The 21,400-nt window shown below is 46.5% G+C and overlaps 1 protein-coding gene across 1 annotated transcript; it reads right to left on the bottom strand.

Moving 5' to 3' along the window:
* Positions 1-932: 932 nt before the first annotated feature.
* PLEK2 (pleckstrin 2) lies at positions 933-21,267 on the bottom strand. Its single transcript, XM_039240742.1, has 9 exons — positions 21,189-21,267; positions 11,235-11,399; positions 6,948-7,129; positions 5,636-5,727; positions 5,191-5,378; positions 4,856-4,957; positions 3,091-3,174; positions 2,077-2,155; positions 933-1,365 (listed from the first exon to the last, which is right to left on the bottom strand). The coding sequence occupies exons 1-9, from the start codon at positions 21,228-21,230 to the stop codon at positions 1,238-1,240; spliced, it is 1,062 nt and encodes a 353-aa protein (XP_039096673.1). The 5' UTR covers positions 21,231-21,267; the 3' UTR covers positions 933-1,237.
* Positions 21,268-21,400: the final 133 nt, after the last annotated feature.

Genomic DNA, 21,400 nt, shown 5'->3' with positions numbered 1-21,400 from the left:
TCAAAGAGCAATAAAGAAACTAATTCCAGGGACATCAGACCTTGGTGAAATGCCAAATGGAAAACGGTGCTTTAAAAGGCAGTCTCTTACAATGTAAGGAGTAAAATAAAACCTCATTAGCTTGGAATGCCTGATCATTCAGGTCAGGTATTTCTAGACCACATTAAGAGGAGACAGTTAAAACTATTTAAAAGGAAAACTTTTTCCGTAAGCACTTTGGAAGTATCTACTCCCCTTAAATGTAAGTTACATATCTATTCGTTGAAGTCTAAGCACTTGTACTTGGCAAGAATGCTGGCAGTAGCTTGTGCCAGATTACTGTATAAACTTGAAAGTAATAAAAATGTTTTTAAAGATACTGTATGATACAGACTTTTCACTACTTCAGATTAACCCCACTGGTGAAGCTTCTTGGTATTTACATGTCTCAATGTTCACTTTAAAATCAAAATTTCATGCCTTAATTCTTTTACCATTTACGTCTTTCTCTGTCCTTCAGCAGCTTCTGCTCTGCATCTCTTTGTATGCCATATTTCATAAAAACACTGTAACTTTACTCTTTATTGTATTTGTGAGTAATCTCTCCAACTGAGCCCATGATTTCTGCACTATGTATGCTTACCAGGCTTCTTTTTCAAAGCAAATCAATATTCAAAGAATGTTCAACCAAAATTTTGCTGCCATTCCCATTTTAGGATGAAGCATGTCTTAGTGGCATATTTGACATGTTTTTGTAATCCTGCATAATAATTTATATAGCCTCAATTATGAAAAACCTTTGGAAACTATAAAACTTTGTCCAGGAAATTCTAATAGCTAGAAACACGGCAGTTTTTATTAATTCCAAAGAAGGAGTTAGTTTTTAACAGCATCTCAGAGACAGCCAACAAACACAATACTAGAGTTTTATTTAGTATTACAACGTGGCTAGTTAGTGTTACAACAGGGAACCCTACCTTGGTGCCCAAGGAATGGCTGGCTGTGAAGATGCGTGAGAGTCAAGATGCTGACACCTAATGGTTAACAGCATTTCTAGGCTGTTAACAGGAAGGTGGGGAAGGAAATAGCACCACTGCTGGTTGTGATCTAAGGATCACCGGTCTTCCTGCAAAGCAGTACAAAATGTACATCCAAAGAAGCTGAGTCTGAACACACCCATTCTCCAGGAAATCTTGTCTGTACCATCTGGTAGGAGGGAGGAATCCCGGTCCTGTTCCTTCAGGAACACGCTCCCTTGTCACGTTAGCTTTTTGATAGCTTCAATCCACTCCACTCGCTCAGCTTTGCTGCTGGCCTGGATATAATAGTGTGTGTCATCCTTGGTAATCACTTTGAAGAGATTCCCCTGGACATTCCCTTTAACCCCTGGGCAGAAGAAAAGTCAATGTGTGAGTATCCATGTCTGCTTTCAGCTAGAAGTGAACTGAGCCACAAACAAAAAGACACATGAAGTATTTTTTCAATGCCAATGTATGTGGTTAGGGAATCCCACCAAATGCCCGCTTCCCTCTTTTCTTCCTCTCCATTCCCTGTCCTGCACCTGTGCCCTCCTGGCCTTGTTCCCTGCACCCACCGCAGATCTACAGTTCCATTCACATCAAAGAATTCAGTATGCTTATGATAAAAGCAGGCACAGATTTGGAACCTGACTTTAACTTGTTTAACTTCTTTGGACCTCAGTTTCCACACCCATAAATTGAGAATAATACTGTCTTCCTTAGCTGGCTATTGTGAAATTAGTATGCTGATAGATATTCAAGTGTGTTGCTAATCCTTAAACACCGTGTAGGTTTCTATTCTTAGGTGGCAGTTTATCTACCAGGAGGCAGAGAAACTGAGGGGAAAGAATATCAGACAAGGATTATTTAGTTGCGTTGTTAAAAGACTAATAACACCCCACATGCCCTTTTCCCTAATTCTGAAATTGGCTTCAAAACTCACACCACTCATCATCTCACTGAGGGGATACTTCGCTCCCATAGCTCAGTCCATCAGCAGAGCACCACTAACAGTGCAGCAGGGAAGACTTTGAGGAGGAGCCTGAGGCCTACAGGCCAGCGCGAAGTTGTCCCTTACCAGTGGGAACGCCATTATCCTCCAGGGCAGACACGAGGGAACCACGAAGAGAAAACCCACCCACTGGCCGGTTCTCTTCCTGCAGCAGAAAGGATTCCTGATTAGGCATAGTGTGAATGCACAAAAGGGGAAAAGGAGTTGCACTTTTGCCCATAACCACCCTCAGGCCCACTAAAGAAGTCAGGGAGAGTCATCTGTAAGTGTAGGTGAGGCTGACTTTGGACATCACGAGGCCACGTAACATGCACCAGTAAGAAAGTCTGGGCTTCATTTCACTGCCAGCAGTGGCAGGGCCACATTCCTCCCTGGCACTCAGCCCCAGAGCTCCTTGTCACTCCATCGTGTGCCACCATTAGGGCGGGAATTCCTGACTGAAGCCCGGTGAGGGAGGAACTGCCCACTCTTCAATATTTCAAAAAATGAACAAGAATCATACATCTACCAAGACAAGGCTGGACAGGCCAACTAAAAGGCCATTATTCTTCGTTTTCCACTGGAATTAAATCAACTCATCACACAGTAATTCTTATATCTGAAACTCAGAGTAGCAATCCTTTGATCAATTAGAAAAAAGAAACGAAATTAGTAAATTATGGCTTAAACAGTACATGGTAAAAGGAACTTCCCACAACATCGGTGGGGACAAAAGGTTGAGGGGCAGAATTCATGGGATCTCCTCATAGAAAGGGGTGAAGAGGCTGGGAAGCACCGGTTAGGTGTCTCTTAATCAGCCCACCCCACCCTCCCCAGCCACACAAAAAGCTCTGAAGAAACTAAAAGATGCTTTCCTCTCAAAATAAAGATAACCCTCTTGCGCAGGCAACAGCGTGCTAAAGGCAATGATCAGACCACTGAGAGCAGCTCAGATTGTGGGAGGAAAGGAAGGGAGGGAGGGAGGGAGGGAGAGAGAGATGTTGAGAGAACGGAAGAAGTACAGCCAGCTGCCTGCTATGCCTGGGAGAAAAGGGTCTGGAAGTACCACGCAAGGGTACCAGGTGAACATGTGACACTCACTTTGGAAGGGTCATAGTAATGCAGAAAAGCCGGATCCTTCCTCAGAACAAAGCGCCGCACCTTCCAGTTTTTCCTTTTGTGTCCCTGAGGCAAAGAAAGGGTTCATCTGTGACAGTCTGTCCCTTCCTCCCACCTCCGTAAAGCTAATGCCAGACGTCCAAGCCAGCTGGCTCCAATGGGCTGCTTTCTAAGAGGAGTCTGCTGGAGGCCCAAGGATCGTGGTGACTTGGACCTCCCTGCTCAGAAACACGTTAGCAAAAACATGGTCACAGTTAGCCGAGTTGACAAAGAGGGTCAGCACTGGAGGAAAAAAGGAGCATGACCCGGGCCCTACTCCACGTGTAAGGAGAATAGGGAGGCGGCAGGTGTCAGCTGGACTAAGAGCTCATGGGCAAACTTGAACCCAAGGGCACCAACTTTTAAGTGTCAACTTAGTCAAAAAACAAACCTACATACAATTGCATGTACTTATGTGCACACACATACAGCAAAAGCCACTTTAACGTTCTGCATCAGAAAAGGTAAGAAATGATCATTTTTGGGCGCCTGGGTGGCTCAGTCAGTTAAGTGTCCAACTTCAGCTCAGGTCATGATCTCACGGTTTGTGAGTTCGAGTCCCTCATAAGTCTTTGTGCTGGCAGCTCAGAGCCTGGAGCCTGCTTTGGATTCTGTGTCTCCCTCTCTCTCTGCCCCTCCCCCATTCACACTCTGTCTCTGTCTCTCTCAAAATTAAACATTAAAAAAAAAAAAGAAATTATCACTTTTATGTTAAAATTTAAATGTGTAAGACACTGGTGTGTGTGTGTGTGTGTGTGTGTGTGTGAGATGCTCTTTGGCTTCACCCCCAAGATCACAAAGCTTCCTTAGCCCTTTAGCGGGGAACACTCAGAACCCCTCCCACGCCCTCCTCATGGTCTTCCAGGCTCTCCCTGCCTCCCCTCACTGGACTCCTGTCAGGCCTGGGAGTGGCAAGAGATATCTGTCTGGGGTAGATAGGCAGTTGCATGCATGGTAAATAATCTCAGAGCAGATGGGGATCCTGATATGCAAGAAGCAGATGACAAGGACAGCCGTGTGCCCCAAGTAACAACGGGCATGGCGCGGAGCAGCATGTGTCCATGGTGCAGACACACACATTCACACGGAGTGTGGGATGTGCACAAACACCAGGGGTGTGCAGAGGCTGGCTTACACTTCACGTGCTGTGATGTGGTGATTCTGTTCCCAGAGTACCCTGCGTGTCAGGCACAGGTAGAAAGGCCACATGTGTGCCTGTGATAGGGCTGCTCCCCAAACATGGTTAACAGTAGCAACTACAGTCAGGTTTTGAACACTGACATTACACTGAAGAATTTCATCTTCAACCTACCAAAGTAGGTGGAGAAGACTTATTTTTTTATTCAAAAAGTGTATCCGGAGGGTGTGCAAAGGCCCACGGAAGAAGACAGGGACCCCAGGAAGCATCCCGGAGCTGAAGGCCAGCAAATGCAAAACACTAATCCAGTGAGCAATGTGCTTCCAGACAAATGCAAGACCTGGGCAGTGCTACAGGTGTTTTTTAGCTTTGCGATACTGACTTAAGTGTACTTTCCCCCTGTGTCTTGGACACACATGCATATGTGTTTGAACAGGCACATTCGTGCCTCTTGACTTGCTCCCTGCAGCCGCCACTGGCTCCTGCTTTACCAGATTCTGCTTTAGCATTCTCAGTCCCTCCCACCCTTTGGGGACATTCTGTCCATCTCCCTCTCCAAGGCAAGCATACCTGCTTGGCCAGGTAGCCTTGTTTTACCACTGTGCCACTCAACTCCACGGTGCTGAGACTAATTTCTTCCTTGGAGCTTATCTTCTTCTTGTAGCTCTCAGCCTAGTGGGAAGGAGGGAACCAGGGCTCTGTTACAAAACGGTCCCAGTTCCAGGCTCTGGGGGCTACCACAGGGGACAGAAAAATCCTTGATACAGAAACCTCACTCCACCTGAGCGTGAAGAAGTCCCCAAACGCTAGGCCTCTGGCCCATGACTGTGGACCCCCAGCCCTCACTCGGTTACCTCCTCCTTCCCTCTGCTCCAGTGGCAAGAGGAACCCACTCCCTAACTTACGAAAGTGTACAGAGCCGTGGAGTCATCCAGGAACTGCTCAGCCAGGTCTCCAGAGCGAATGGCTCCCATGCTTCGGACGCCTACCGGCCTAAGGAAATTCTCTTCCATGAGCATAGAGGCCAGGGTCACGGCCTCCAGACGGTTAGCAGAAAAGTTGTTGGAGATGAGCCAGTCCACCAGGGAGGAGCCTGCATTGGGGCAAGGACAGCATCAGTCAGATGACAGGCTACAGACCAGCCTCCCTCAGGGTGCTTGGCTGTGACCTCATGACCCTAACCTCCTGGGCGGCCTTGGGCTCGACCCCAGAGTATGTGGCCATCTCAAACCAGCCCATTAGCTATAGGCAGCTCTGGCCTTAGCACAGGAGGGCAAGCACGGCTGAGTCTCAAGTCACCATGCCCCAGGTTTCCACTGCCCAGCCCAGCCCCCAAGATGGGAGGCTCACCTATGAAGGTCTTTTTGTAGGTGCTTCCCTGTTCCATGTTGGGGCTTGGCCGGATCCCACTGCTGCTGTCGTGCATCTTGTCCACAATGCGACTGCACAGAAGGAAGGCAAAGGAAAGGGGCCACACAGTGTATGATACCGCATCACACCAACAGGTAGGAGGGGGAGCCCAAGAGTTGCTGCTACACGTATAAAGCAAGTGACAACCAGTGTATACACATCACAAAGCAAGAGGGGTTTCCATTATGCAGCAGAACGGAGAGGTAGGATTTCAGGATGTTTCTTTTCTTCTTGCTCGTCTAAATGCTCTCATGTCTCTACATTAAACGGGGATGACTTTTGTAGTAAAACTAAAGAGCTGTGACTTTCAATTTAAAAGCAAAAGAATGTACAATACTGATTCTCTATGATCTGCATGAAGGCTGACCTCCTCCAGCTACTTCTCAAAGTCACCCCTCACTTGACCCCACTCCCACCCACCACTGTTCCTTCTGCAGTGCATAGGCTGCACACTCAAGATTTCAGGGCCTGGCATGGAGCTTTCTGGGAGCCCAGGAATGGGCTCATGCCTTGCCTCTGAGAGGTGTAACAGTTCTGCTGCCTGGGAAGTTAGGGGGTGTTTCCTGCAGATGTAACTGGTTCCATGATGGAACTCCTTTCCGACATCCCTACTTTAGAGTATTGTCTCCACCAATGATCTGCTTTCTTTCTGTTCCGTGAGATGATTCCTACCACCAATGGAAGATCTTTTCTGTTTTTCTACGTATGGCCCTGGGTTAGAAAGCCCCTGAGATAAGACCTTAGTTATTTACAGTTGCATCTCCTGAGCACCTTGTGCAGTGTACAGCACGCAAAAAGCACTCTATAACTTTCCCTGAATGAATACATGAATGCATGTGTGCATGTATGAATGAGGAACCTCACAGAGCAAGAATGCAGCCACTACCAGAACACACCATTCTTGCCACCAGGCTGCAAACAAGTACAGTGACTTGGTGAGTGGAGGTTCCGGGGGGGGGGGGGGGGGGGGGGGGGGTGCTGTCAGGTAGCCCAGGGCACCCTGGTTGAAACTGAAGAGAGGGTCTCAAGTCACTGAGGTGGGAAAGCAGCAGAGGCCCCAAGAGGTTACATAGGAGCAGGACAGGTAGGTGGGGCCACTCCCAGGCAGAGAAAATAATACAAACAGGACAGTGACATTGGAAGACCCTAATGCACAATGGTGACACCAGGTAGGCATGTGTAACATGCCACACAGACAGAAGTGGCTGCAACAAAGCCAGGCAGGGCTCGGGGCTCAGAGCTGGGCACTCACTGCAGACTGATGTGAGGGGGCAGCTTGAAGGAGTTTTTCAATATGTGGAGTTGCTGGACTTTCCCCGGCTGCCCAGCGTGAATAGCCCCCGTTATCTCAAAGGCCCAGGCGTCCCTCTCTTCTCGAGAACAGGCCTCCAGGAAGTACTCGGTGGATGTTTGAGTCTTCAGCTTAATGAGGAGCTGCAAGAAGAGATGGCTTGTCAGGCCAGCACTCAGAGGCCTGGCAGGCCAGAGAATGTCAGCCCCAAACAAAGATGATGGGGCCACAGCAAGCCCAGTACACACAGGTTCAGTGGCTGCTGAATGCCCAACCCCTCAACCTCATCCCAGGGGTGGTCTTCAAAACTTGCTTGTCCACCTGAAGCAACAGGGAGCTCATGGCCTCACAAGGCAAGCTCTCCCTCTTGGACAGACTACTTAGCATAGACTGTTGCCTGGACACTTTACCTCCTTGCTTCTGGAACCATCCAGACTAACTTTACCTCAATGGCAGCCCCTGTGCTGAAGTGGGAGGTACGCTGGCTTTCAAGGCCAGCTGATCTGAATGCAAATCCCAGCTTAGCCACTTAGCTATGAACACTTGGGCACATTAAGGAATCTCACCAAGGGGTGCCTGGGTGGCTCAGACCATTAAGCATCTGACTTCAGCTCAGGTCATGATCTCACAGTTTGTGAGCTTGAGCCCCACTTTGGGTAACCCATGAGCCCTGCTTCAGTTGAACCCCACTTTTCTCTCTCTCTGCCCCTCACTCACTTGTGCCCTCTCCCTCTCTCCCAACCAAACAAGAATCCCACCAAGCCTAAGTTTCTTCATCTGTCATGTGGGGATATTAATACCCACTTTGGAGGAACTGTTCCTTATGCTCCTTTGGTCCTCTTTTCTTTGATTTAAGCATCCCCAACCTTTCACACACTTCTCATATGATATGGTTTAAACTCTCAACCAGCTAATGTTCTGTCACACATTCTGCAGTTGGTCAACATTCTCGTAAACTATGACCCATGTAATGGAGCTGGCTGCTCCAGGAAGGCTCTGAGGGGCGCAGGGTGGTACAGGTTGATGGCCCAAGGTCACACTGGTGGTACTGTAGACTGACACTCTGTGAGGTCAGCAGAGTCTTTTTTATGTAGGCCACATCTCCTCCACTCCTTGAATGTGCATTTAGGGTTTCTTTTTCATTTTTTGTTTTTTGTTTTGACCACTGTGGGATTTTGATGTTGACTCTATTAAATGTCATCTTAGAAGCCTACCGCTTCTGTTGGGGAAAGCAGATGCATTCTATTTCATTCTGATTTTGTCTTCCAGTGTATTAGTTCCCAACTTGCTTTCCTTGCAGACTCAACATCCCTCATCTCAACTAACAGTAAAAACAGTGATAGATGAGGCTGGTTCACAGTCCCAAAGGATACCACAAATCTGTTCCTCCAGGTTAACACTGACTCACTCATCAGCATTGTCGGAGAACAAATTCACCCAGCTCCCTGCACCTCCCTTATCAGTCTGCAGTCAACATTTTAGTGAAAGAATTTCGGGAAAGACTATAAAATTCCATGTATAATCCAGACATACTCTTTTATAGCTTCCCAAATGAAAATACACACACACATCCACATGCATATACATACACATGTATATACTTTACAACATGTTTTTAATGAACCTGCTGGCTCCTCTTGACCTCTTCCAGCTCAAAATCTCATGAACCGGAAGGATGACAATCTGAGAATGTTTGGAAAATTAACATTGAAGTTCACAACTCCAATTAGCAAATTTCACTTGCTTCCTTTTTTGAAAGTTTTTCTAGCTCCAGCCCATTCTACCAGCACTTCTGCTTTCTACTGTTCCTTAAAGATTATTAAAGCGCATCAGGTCAACGAGTGAACCTACATGCTCTGGGGTTTAATTTATTGAGAACTAGAGTCTTAACTTCACTTAGAAAACGAGGGGTTTTTCCTCTTAAAGATGGCTCAGCTGTAAATGTTTCTTTTTTCTTAAACATTAATTCAACAAACACTTACTAATCATCTGCTATGAGTGCAGCCATCGTGTTTGGTCTTCTCACACAAGGAAGAAAGTGCAGCCCCAGTCTTCCCAGCGTGGGCATTCTCTGATAGCCCCACCTCCAACCAACAGAACGATACCCCACTTGACTTATCCCCCCTAATCAGCAGCACTTCCAGATTAGCAGTGGAAATTGCAGAATGACATTTGGTCAGCCTCATAGGCTGAAATGATGCTCAAAATCTCCCTCGCTTTTGCCCTCAACATCCAATCAAACAGGTCCTGTTGACATTTCCTTCATAACATTTTCTCTCATGTTCCCCTTACTTTTTGCCTTATTGCATACTTATTTTAATAGCTCCCTTTTTTTTCTTATTTGAGAAAAAGTCAAAACTACAAAAGAGTACAGCAGTTAACATAACAAATACCAGGAAACCTACCTCCCAGAATGGACTGTCATAAAGGTTTTCTTACAAGGTTTGTCAATTGGTTTAGAAAAGTCAGAGAAGAAAAACATAACAAAGAAGAAAGTGGTAAGATCCCTTCTTTATGGATCTGGTAACTTATTAGGAGCAGAGCGTATTTCCTCATTTTAGTTCTTCTAACAGTGTTTCCACCAGTCCATTCTCTTATTCTTTTTTTTTTTTCATTTTTTTTTTTTTTTTTACAAATAGTTTATTGTCAAATTAGTTTCCACATAACACTTAGTGCTCATTCCCACAAGTGCCCTCCTCCATGCCCATCCCTCCTCCCCCCCACATCCATCAGTCCTCAGTTTTTGTCAGCATTCAAGAGTCTCTCATGGTTTGCCTCTCTCCCTTTCCCACACCATTTCCCCCCTTCTTCTCCTCCTTGTTCCTCAGTTAAGTTCCTCCTATATGTGCAAACATGATATTTGTCCTTCTCTGCCTTATTTCGCTCAGCATAACACCCTCAAGGTCCATCCTCTTATTCATTTTTTTTTAATGTTTTATTTATTTCTAGGAGAGAGAGAGACACAGTGTGAGCAGGGGAGGGTCAGAGAGAGAGGGAGTCACAGACTGAAACAGGCTCCAGGCTCTGAGCTGCCAGTCAGCACAGAGCCCGACGCGGGGCTCGAACCCGCGAACCGCGAGATCATGACCTAAGCAAAAGTTGGACGCTTAACCGACTAAGCCACCCAGGCGCCCCTCCATTCTCTTATTCAGAACCTTCAGTGACTCCCCATTACCTCCATTTGGCCCCAGCCAATCTCCCATTGCTCCCTCGGTGAACATTCTCCTTTTCCCACACTGCCCATCGTCATCTCCAAATCTATTCCTATATCTCCCCACACTTTTACTCAAGACTTTCCACCTGACTTTCAGAATGTCTGCCTCTCTCCTCTTTCAGATCTTTGCCAAGTCCCTATTCCTCCCAATGCTGTACCTGACTCAGACATCCTATAATTACATCTTCTTCCTCTTCAGAAATACAGTGTTCTCTATGACTAATCATGTTTATACCAACATTTGGAATTCTGAATGTTTTTTGATTAACCACTTGTTTTCAAAATAAGATGAATAACTCAAGGGAAAGCACTCTTACCATTTTTTTCCTTGACTCCTCCAAGCCTGACAAATTTCTTGGCACAAAATGGGCCCTCAAAAGACTGATCCAGATAATTTTTTAATTTTTTTAAAAATTTATTTATGAGAGAGAGAGAGACAGTGTGAGCAGGGGTGGGTCAGAGAGAGAGGGAGATACAGAATCTGAAACAGTCTCCAGGCTCTGAGCTGTCATCACAGAGGCCGACAATGGGCTTGAACCCACAAACCGTGAGATCATGACCTGAGCCAAAGTCGGACGCTTAACTGACTAAGCCACCCAGGCGCCCCTGATTCAGATAATTTTTGATGGTAGGGTTGAAGTTACACAGACTTTTGGAACATGCACACCCCCCTCAGGGGATGAAAGCCATCAAATTGAACCCCAAGACAGCAGTAATTGCTCCCATTTGTGAGATGCCTCCTAGCCTACAAGGTGCTTTGACAGACCATTACCTTCAGTCATAATCCTCAACCCAATCATGAGAGATAATGAAGTGTCATTATTTTACCTCATTTTATAGAGGAGGAACTAAGGTTGAGAGAGGCTCAATTACTTGCCCAAGGTCACACCTGGCACACAGCGCAGCAGGACTTGAATTTAGTTTTTTTCAGTGATAACTCAGCTCTTCCCAATACCCACATCACCTTCACCAAAGAGGCCAGAGGTGAGAGGGTTCGGGGCAGAAAGGAGCAGGAAGCAGGAGCCTTCACTTACGGGTCGGTTTTCATACTCCAGGCAGGGGCAGGTGATGGTGCAGCCATCCAGAAGGATCCGGCCCTTGGGAGGGGTCACCTTCTGGCCTCCCTGGAGCTTGTAGTACAGCAGTGTGTTCTGCCGGAGGATGAACCATCGCGCCTTCCAGTTGTGGACGATGTGACCCTGAGAATGGACAGCAGAGCCCTGCGGTGACATGGCTGAGGGGACAACACTGTGTTCAGGGAGACATGTCTCCCAGACCGCGTGGGATTAACTGCCCAGAAAGGGGGTCAGCATTATCTTTTTTTTTTTAACTCCACCTAATTTTTTTATTTTAAAATAATTTCAATTCAGAGAAAAGCTGAAGAATAGTAATAAAGAACTTTAATAATAGAATCATTTATGAGTAAACTCTTAATATGATGCTCCATCACTTTTGAATATTTTATTGTGCATCTCCTACAAAAAAGGGGGGGGGCGTATATTTCCGACATAACCATAATGCAACCATCAACATCAGGAAATTTCCATTAATGTATTAGTATCATCTACCACCTCCAGCCAAGTTTCACCAATTGCCCCAATAATGTCCTTAATAGCCAAAGGAAGGATCTAGCTCAGAATCATACTTTTTATTTTCATTTGCATGAAAAAAGCATTACCAGTCTGGATCTCTTTGTCATCTCTTTTGAGTATGTAACCAACACCTTTGGCATAGACCTTCCAGTTCCCATTTGGCCTTGTCCATGGTTATAAACCTTGAAAGAAACTGCAAAGTATACAGAAGAGAAGGCCTACCACGAGGAGACTGATGTTGCTAACATTTTGTGTTTTCCTATAGTCTTTTTTCCTTAGTTTTTACTTTCTGGTTTTTAAAAAAAAAATCAGGCCCACGTTACATATAGTTTCACTATCTAGTTTTTGTTTTGTTGAGCTTTGCTGAGCATCGTCTCACACCAATGTAGCTCTTTAAAATGTGTTTTTGAATGACCACTAGGTGGATGCAACGTTTACTTGTCAATCCCCTATTGTTTATAACTAAGGCTGTTGCATTTTTTTCAGTTATAAATAATTCTGCAATGACTATCCTTGCACATAAATTCTGATCTGCATCTCAAATTTTCTTTTCCTTAGCATATATTCCTAGAAAGAATATCACTAATCAAAGGATGTAGGCAATTTGTAAAGCTGAAGCCACAAACAGTCTACCAGTGCTAAGGACCCCAGTAATCTTCCGTAGTCCTGGTATGGCAAGCCTGAAAGGCAGGGTAGTTTGGGGGCTCTCAGGTGAGTCATAGAACCAATGGACAGGATAGTCAGGCAAAGGCAAAGGGCCTATTTCTAGAACAGACCAACAGATGAGGGAGTGTCTGCTGAGGAATCAGAAAGGAATGGGTTTAGAACACACTCACGAAAGCAACTTTCATGGCATATTTTCCAGAGCAGAGCCCAATAAGGGTTAGATTCTAATTAAGAGAGATGTGCTTTATCTGAATCAGAGACCATTTCCCTAATTCACTCATTTTCTTACATTTCCTAGCATTTATTCATTTCAAAGTCTTCTTGAATTCTTACATCTGTGGTTTTGTGATTGTTCCACATATACTGTGTATAGTGCTGTTAGGGAACCAAAAGTTGTAGGAACTGAGGGCGCCTGGGTGACTCAGTTAGTTAAGCGTCTGACTTCAGCTCAGACCACAATTTCACAGTTCAATCCCAGCGTCGGGCTCTGTGCTGACAGCTCAGAGACTGGAGCCTGTTTCAGATTCTGTCTCCCTGTCTCTGCCCCTCCCCCGCTTATGCGCTCATTCATTCTCTCTCTCTCTCTCTCTCTCTCTCTCTCAAAAATAAAATAAAATAACAAACATTAAAAAAAAAAGTTGTAGGAATCAACTGAGTCAACACCGGGCTGTGCCCAAATAATTTACTGTGGCAACTAAATAAAACTTTTAACCATGTCAATATGACATGAGTTTATTAATATGTCTAAGTGCTATTACATTGTGTGGCAATCAAGCTATTCACATGAGATGACTTTCATAGTCAAGTTCAATTTTACATTTTTTGCTCTCTCTACTCACTCACATACTTAGGATAGACATGTAACATGACGGTTGACAGCTTTTCTTGACATGGGCAGACATGTTTAAAGAAACAAAGATTTCGGGGCGCCTGGGTGGCTTAGTCGGTTGAGCGTCCGACTTTCGCTTAGGTCATGATCTCGCGGCTCGTGGGTTCGAGCCCCGCGTCGGGCTCTGTGCTGACTGCCAGCTCAGAGCCTGGAGCCTGTTTCAGTCTGTGACTCCTTCTCTCTCTGACCCTCCTCTCCTCACTGTCTCTCTCTCTCTCCTAGAAATAAATAAAACATTTAAAAAAAAAAAAAAAAAAAGAAACAAAGGTTTGGCTCTGACTTCTCAGCAGTTGGGGATCTCTACTGCTCTCCACGTGGCCCAGACTTGGGTCCTCTTTTTCAATGACCCCCTCCTGAGGGGCTGTTGAAACAACATTAGCAGTAAATTGCTGACTCAAAAGATTGTGTACAGGGAGAATGCAATCCTATGCAATCCTAGCTGATGGAATGGGGGCTGGTGTGAGGTAGAGAAGGGAAGAAAGTAAAATAATCTTATACCTTAAAACATAGGTGTTACAGGCTAAATTATATTATCTCACACACACACACACACACACACACACACACACACACACACACACATATTAAAGCCATAACTCCCAGTGTTGGCTGTAGGTGCAGATAGGGCCCTGGAGAAGTGATTAGATTAGAATGAGGTCATCAAGTGGGCCCTAATCCACTCTGACTGGGGTCGTAATAAGAAAAGGACACTCAGAGACACAGAAAGACATCAGGGAGGCATAGGCATATGCACAGAGGAAAGACCAGGTGAGCACATGGCAAGAAGGTGCCCATGTGCAAGCTGAAGAGAGGCCTCAGAAGAAACCAAACCTGCCGACAGCCTGACCTTTTACCCTAGCCTCCAGAACTGTGAGAAAATAAAGCTGGTTAGCTGTCTTGTCTGTGGTATTTTGTTCTGGCCCTCTAGCAAACTAAAGTGACAAGGAGAGGAGAAACCAAGGGCTGGAGATGTTCAAGAAACTGTCAGATGTTGAACAGAACAAACCAGTTTGGAGACATTGTACTTTTCCTGGACAAAATGCTACATTTCCCAGAATCCCTGGCATGAAGGGAACTAACTGGTAGGTGACCAAGTGGCTGCCACCATGCATGGGAACTAATGCACATTTGGCAGCAACCAAACATGGGAAACGGGAATTTTTGGTGATAACAGTGTTGGAAGAATAGGTTCTTCTAACACCCAGTCCCCAGGGCTATCAGGGAAAATGGCAAACAAACAATGTCAGCAATGGTGTATCTGCTAGAAATCTCTGCTGGTGCTGGTAGGTATTTTTGTCTGGCTATATCATTCGTGGCTTTATAGCATCCCAGCCAGGTTCTCTGGCCCTCCCAAATATTCCTGAGTTACTTAATAGCTATTATTCCTTCACTAAATCCCCTTCTGCTCAAACTCACTAGAGTGGAATGTGTTTATGAGCAACTACAGATCCTGACAGTTAGGGAGAGAAGTCTGAGGAGAAAGCTGATGAGAAAGGATTTATTGTGTAGGTAGAAACCCTGGAGCAGCTCGTGACCCTCATTAAAAATGTTCAAATTCTTTGACCAATAATTCTACTTCCAGGGATGTGTGCAGAGTAAATCATCTAGGATAGGTAAACGGTTTTACATATTGAGACACTTAGGATCATTGCTAACAATAAAATAATACAAAATATTCTGTGTAACAATACCATGCCCACTGTGGCTCTAGGGAAGGCATTTCAATCCTAACAAATGGCAGTAAAGGTCACTGGTGGAGCCCTCACGGTCAAACCCAGCAGTCTGAGCCAACAAGAATCACAACACCAATGGTCTTTAACACAGGTAAAGCAATTTTACTCACACTTTTTCATATGATCCCTAAAAATAACTCTAGTAGTTATTTTAGAAAATTTCTGAAGGGATACCTCAGGAATGGTAATAGTCATCATCTTTAAGGACTAAGACTGGATACAGGGCAACAAGAATGAAAACTTATTTTTCAATTTACAGCCTTGAGTGCTTTTCTAGTATTTTTAATGCTTTTTAAATGTTTTTCTTTATTTTTAAGAGAGACAGAGCATGAGTGGGGGAGGGCAGAGAGAGAGGGAGACACAATCTAAAGCAGGATATGGGCTCTGAGCTGTCAACACAGAGCTTGACATGGGGCTCAAACTCATGAACCGTGAGATCATGACCTGAGCCAAAGTTGGATGCTTAACCGACTAGGCCACCCAAACGCCCCACTAGAATTTTTTTATAATAAGCATGTTTTATTTTTATAATGGTAAATAAATTTAAATTCAAATAAAAATTCTGACGAGGTTGATTAGGGAAATAATTCATTCACTTACCTCTTCATTCAACAATCAATGACTAACTAGTACTGCACTAAGCACTGGGCTGGCAGCAGGGAGACCAAGATGAACAAGAATCTGACCCAAGACAGTGGGGGAGACATACAACGTGATAAGTTCCAGGACAGATGATTGGTGGGGTCCCCCAGGAACCCCACCTTCTGGTATTTACACCCTTATAGTGTTTTTCCACATTGTACAAGGGTTGGTCTGTGTGATCAAGAGAATATGGCAGAGAAATGATCTGTCGGATTTGTTAGGTTTATAAAAGACTCTGTAGCTACAGTCTTGGGGACTCTTTCTCTCTCTGACCAGGGACTCTAGGGAAATCTAGCTGTCACATCATGACCAGCCCCTTTAGAGAGGTGAGGAACCAAGGTCTCCAGCCACTAGTCATGTGAGTGAGTTTGGAATTGGACCCTCCAGTCAGTCAAGCCTTCAGAAGAGTGCCATACTGGGCAACATTTTGGCTGTAACTTCATAAGAGACTTGAATTTTGCAGCTAAGCTATTCCTGAATACCTGCCCCTCAGAAATTGTGTGAGACAATAAAGGTTCACCGCTTGAAGATATTAAGCTTTGGGGGCGCCTGGGTGGCTCAGTCAGTTAAGCGTCCAACTTCGGCTCAGGTCATGATCTTGCGGTTCGTGGGTTCGAGCCCCGTGTCGGCCTCTGTGCTGACAGCTCGGAGCCTGGAGCTGCTTCGGATTCTGTGTCTCCCTCTCTCTCTGCCCCTCCCTGCTTGCATTCTCTCTCTCCTTCAAAAATAAACATTAAAAATTAAAAAAAAAAAAAGATATTAAGCTTTGGAGGAGTGCCTCACTCAGTCAAGTGTCTGACTCTTGGTTTTGGCTCAGGTCATGATCTCAAGGTTCATGAATTCGAGCCCTGCATTGGGCTCTGCACTAACAACGAGGAGCCTGCTTGGGATGCTGTCTCCCTATCTCTCTCTGCCCCTCCCCCACTTGCTCTCTATCTCACTTTCAAAAATAAATTAAAAAAAAAAAAGACGTTAAGCTTTGGGTCAATTATTATAGAATAGAGAAGTAATACAGGTCATGATGCAAATCCCGAGAAGCAGCTCAGATGGAGGAAGAAGCTCAAAAGAGAGTGAGTGGGGTTAGGTAGGCTCCCTGAAGAGCTGCTACTGGGGCTGAGATTTAAAGGTTGTGTGGAGTTGGTCAGGTCAGGAAGGCAGGGAAGGGAGAGCTTGAACCACTTACACTTTTGAGAAACTCCAACTGGTTCTGTATGGATGAAGCTCAAAGGCCTGTGGGCCAAGGACAGAAGTGATGCAGGCCCAGTCAACTTCAAGTTCCATATGGTAAAGTTTGATCTTTATACTGTGACCAGAGGGTAGTCCTGGGAGACTTCTAAGAAGGACGAAAAGCTTAGGTTCTCATGTTTAGAAGACCACCTGACCACACTGTGGCAGAACAGCTGAATGAAGTGGGCCAGCCTGGAGCGGGCAGCTCAGCTGGCAGCTGCCATAATAACCCACAAGATGAGAAGGAGAACTCCATTATCCCTGGTCTACAGATAAACACGCCATGCTCAGAGGAAATAAGGAACTGGTCTGAGGTCACCAGGTAAAGGGATCAGAGGCCAAAACCACTGTGGTATAAGCTGAAAAATATCCCAGGCCTCCCTTTACCCGGGGAGTTCCTCCCTCTCCAGGCTCCTTGTCTGCAAATGGCTGGCCAAGGCCAGAAGCCCACAGGACCAACCACAAGTGGCTTACAGTCCCTAGAACCCCTTTATTGTGAGGGAGGAGAGTCCATAAGCTGGGATAACAACTCTATGGCTGGGTTCAAGAGGCATGGAATATTATAGCTGGAGGCACCCTCTGAAAAAGTCCATACTACTCTCTAATTTAATGATGAGGAAACTGAGGCCCAGAAAGGTCTTGCTTAAGATCCTTCAATCCCAAAGAAGCAGAGATGGTACTTGTTATGGATTCAATTATGTCTCCCCTAAAAGGTATGTTGAGGTCTTAACCTCTGGTATGAATGTGATCTTATTTGGAAATAGGGTCTTTGCAGATGTAATTAGGATACCATGAAGTCATACAAGATTAGGGTGGCTCTAATACTAACTGGTGTCCTTATATGAAGAGAATTTGGACACTGAGATATACAGGGAGAAGATGGTCATGACACAATGGAGGGAGGGATTGGAGTGATGCATCTACAAGCCAAGGAATGGCAAGGATTGCCTGTGTGAGAGAATAGGTTTTATATTTAGGTCTATGCCCCCCATTCCTGGCACAGAGCTCCTGAAACCCTTGTACTTTTCTGGGTGATAGGAGTGTCTTTTGTTCTAATGAGGTGACTCTGGGTGGGCTCCTGGATGAAGGCTGGTCACCATAAAGAACAGACCACAATTAGAAGCTTGGAATTTCCGGCCCCACCCCAATTCCCTTGAGAAGGGAGCATGGCTGAAAATGGAGTTCATGATCAATCATGCCTATGTGATGAAGTCTCCACAAAATCCCAAAAGTATAGGGTTCAGAGAGCTTCCGGGTTGGTGAATACATGGCAGTGCTGAGCCTGGCATGCCTGAGAACATAGAAGCTTCATGCCCCTTCCCACATACCTTGTCCAACTGGCTGTTCATCTGTATCATTTATCATATCCTTTAATAAACTGGTAACTGTGTTTCCCTGAGTTCTGTGAGCCATTGTAGCAAATTAATTGAAATGGAAAAGAGGGGAGGGGTCACTGGTTGGTCAGAAGTGTGACTAGTGTCTGAAATATGGGTGGGGTTGGGTGGAGGTGGTGGGGGGCAGTTTTGCGGGACTGATCCCTTAATCTGTGGGATGATCCCTTAACCGAGTCGTGTCCGAATTGAGTTAAACGGTAGGACATGTAGCTGGTATCACAGAGAATTGCTTGATGTGGGGAAAAGCCTCTACACATATGGTGACCAGCAGTGTCAAAAAGGAAGTGTTGTGTACAAGTAAAGGAGATTCACAGGACAAAGAAACAATAGGTTGTTCCCTATAAAGTTTTCCCTACACAGGAAGGAAAAATCTCTAAATACCAAAGCAAAAGAGCCAAGGGAGGATTTTCCCCTAAAGGTTTCAGAGGAAGCATGGCTCTGCTAACACCTTGATCTCAGACTTCTAGCCGGCAGAACTCCTTCTAGACAGGTTTCTTCTTTGCCTATTTTTCCTTACTAATAATATCTTTTATATTTTCACTCTTTGGGTTATAATATTATAAGCATTTTTAATACCTGCATAACCATAATATACTTAGTGATTTTATTTGTGGGGATGTACAGGTAGTTTCCAGTTTTTTCACTACATAAATAATACTGTGTTCATAAAGCTTTGATGGGAATTCCTTGGGATAGAGTCCTTCCTACAAAGGATATTTTTAGGCCAAAGCGTGTTAACGCTGCCAAGTCATTTTCTAAGAGGGTCATCAAAGGTGTGAGCCAGGCAGCAAAGCCTGAAGTGCCTCAGCGTCTTCTTAAAGGAAAAGCAATCTTGCCCATGCGGATCCCACTTCCTTCCCCCTCACCCTCCTTTAAAGCCAGGCCAAGTTAGTGCCCTGCATTTTGCCTGGAGCTTTGCTTCTTTCTTGTCTGGGCGGGAATGAGAGCCAGATCCATCATGCCCCTGCCCGTCAACTGCTTCACCCTCCTAGGTGATGACTGTTTTGTACTCTGGGCTTCCAGCCGGCCCTGCCCCCACTCTGGGTTTTAAGCCTCCTAAATCTATGGAATCCCATGACCCTAGCCCTGCAACTTGTCCAGTGGACACAGAAGCTGCTGCTGCCGCCACCCAGGAGGAGAGGGGAAGGGGGGGGAAGAAAAAGCCGAGATTGATCAGTAGGCGGGAACTGTTAGCCAGGGCACCAGGCCAGGCCCCTCACCTTGCAGGAAAGGGTGTGGCTTCCGCTTGCCTCAGGGCCAGCCTCCAAACACCAGGCTTTGGGTTTAGCTGTAATGAGCTTTCGGTATTTCAACCAAGCCCCTTCTGTGGGCTTTTGGGGCTGGACCTGTAGACTGCCCTCACTTCCCTGCACCCTGGACTTCCTCGGCCAGCAACCCAGGACTCGGCAGCCATCCAGAAGAGAACTCACATCCTTCCCTCTATCATTCCCTGACTCTGCATAGCAGGTGGGCGAGGGGATCTTGGGATGTAACTCCAGCAACAGGGGAAGACCCCTACGAGAGCCAAGCCATGTGGACAATCAACAATGCCCACCAGATGCCCTGCCCAGCTCACACTCTCCCTCTCACCTCACAAGCCGCAGGAAAGTGGGGGCAACCCTGCCACCAGTTCTCTCTCTGCGGTGCAGATGCTTCCACAGAACCAAAGGGACTAATCACAGTGGCTTGGAATTTGGTACCTGCTTGTGTCCAGCCTGACCCTTGATCCGGCATCAGCCTCCTACTAGATCTCCTGCTTGTGTAGTTTTGAGCAAACAACACACCCGCCCTCCTATATCAAATAATGTGTGACACAGCATGGCTACATTCGCCACGGATCTGAAAGCGATTTGCAACTTCAGGGCTGCTCTGAATGCCAGGGGAGGCAATGGAAGGGGGAGCCCCCTCATCCCTCTTCATCCATCTCCCTCCCAAAGCTACAGTCTCAGTAGAAGAGAGAAGTCACATCCCCAGATTTTATGGCCTGCTCCTATGTTAATATAAACCCTTAGTGCGAACATCAATGTTAAAAGAATTTTAAGTGAACTTCCTCTTGCTGCTGCTCTTTGGTTCATTTTCCACCTTGATCTGTGTGTTCTGAGTCTGTCTGGACTCTTGTTAGCTGTGGGAAAGGCCGCATGGGCCATGGGCAAGGGCTGGGGGCTAAGGCTGCAGTCCCAGTTATTAGTCCCCGGGCTCTGAGCAAGCGGTTTCATTTTGCTGCCCCTCAGTTTCCTCATCCGTAATTCAGTGATAACAGCCACCCTGCGGTGGACAGAAAAAGGTTTGGAGTCAACCTTACGGGTTTGCATCTGCTCCATCACCACTAACACCCAGATCCCGAGCAAGCTGCTTAATTAACCTCCCGAACTTTGTTTCTCCTTTGGGGAAAGGGAGGAACGTGTGGGCCTGCGGGGGGCCAAAGAACACCAAGTCCGGGGCTCCTGCACGCTAAGTGCTTCATTCCGAAGCCCGGGCTGCCTCCTCGCTCAGGGGAGATAAAGTCTTACCGTGAAGACTACAGGAGATGATGCATTATTACATAGACGGGCGCCGCGAGCCACAGGGCACACTTACGTTGCTTCAATGTAGCATATTTAAATACTGTACTCTTCACAGCTTAATACGTTGTTTTAATTAAGCTATCCGCTTCAGGAGCCGCCCCCGCCCCACACCACTAGCCAAGAGGGCCTCTCCTCCACGCCTGTGCCCCGGCCGCTCCCTTCCACCTGAAGCCGCCCTCCAACCCCGGGCCCCGGGGCTGTCCCCGGGCCGCCGAGCCCGCCGTCGGGCGCGGGCTGGGGACCCGGCTCCGGGAGCCGCCGCCGGGATACTGTCCACTCACCCTCTTGACGAGGAAGCCCTCCTTGAGCACGCCGTCCTCCATACCGCTGCGCGCGCCAGCGGGGCCTGCGGGCGCTCCAGGTGCGCGGTCTGCGCGCCGCCCGCTCCTCCGCGCGCCCGCTGCGCCCAGGAGGCGCCTCCGACCCCGCGCCGGCGACGCCTCCCTGGCCCGCGCCCAGAGCCCGAGATCGCGGGACCTCCTGGGCAGGAAGT

The sequence above is a fragment of the Hyaena hyaena genome, unplaced genomic scaffold (assembly GCF_003009895.1).
Source record: "Hyaena hyaena isolate Hyena2069 unplaced genomic scaffold, ASM300989v1 scaffold_179, whole genome shotgun sequence".
NCBI lineage: Eukaryota > Metazoa > Chordata > Mammalia > Carnivora > Hyaenidae > Hyaena > Hyaena hyaena.
The sequence above is the reverse complement of the archived record's forward strand: the minus strand, read 5'-3'. Positions and strand labels throughout refer to the sequence as shown.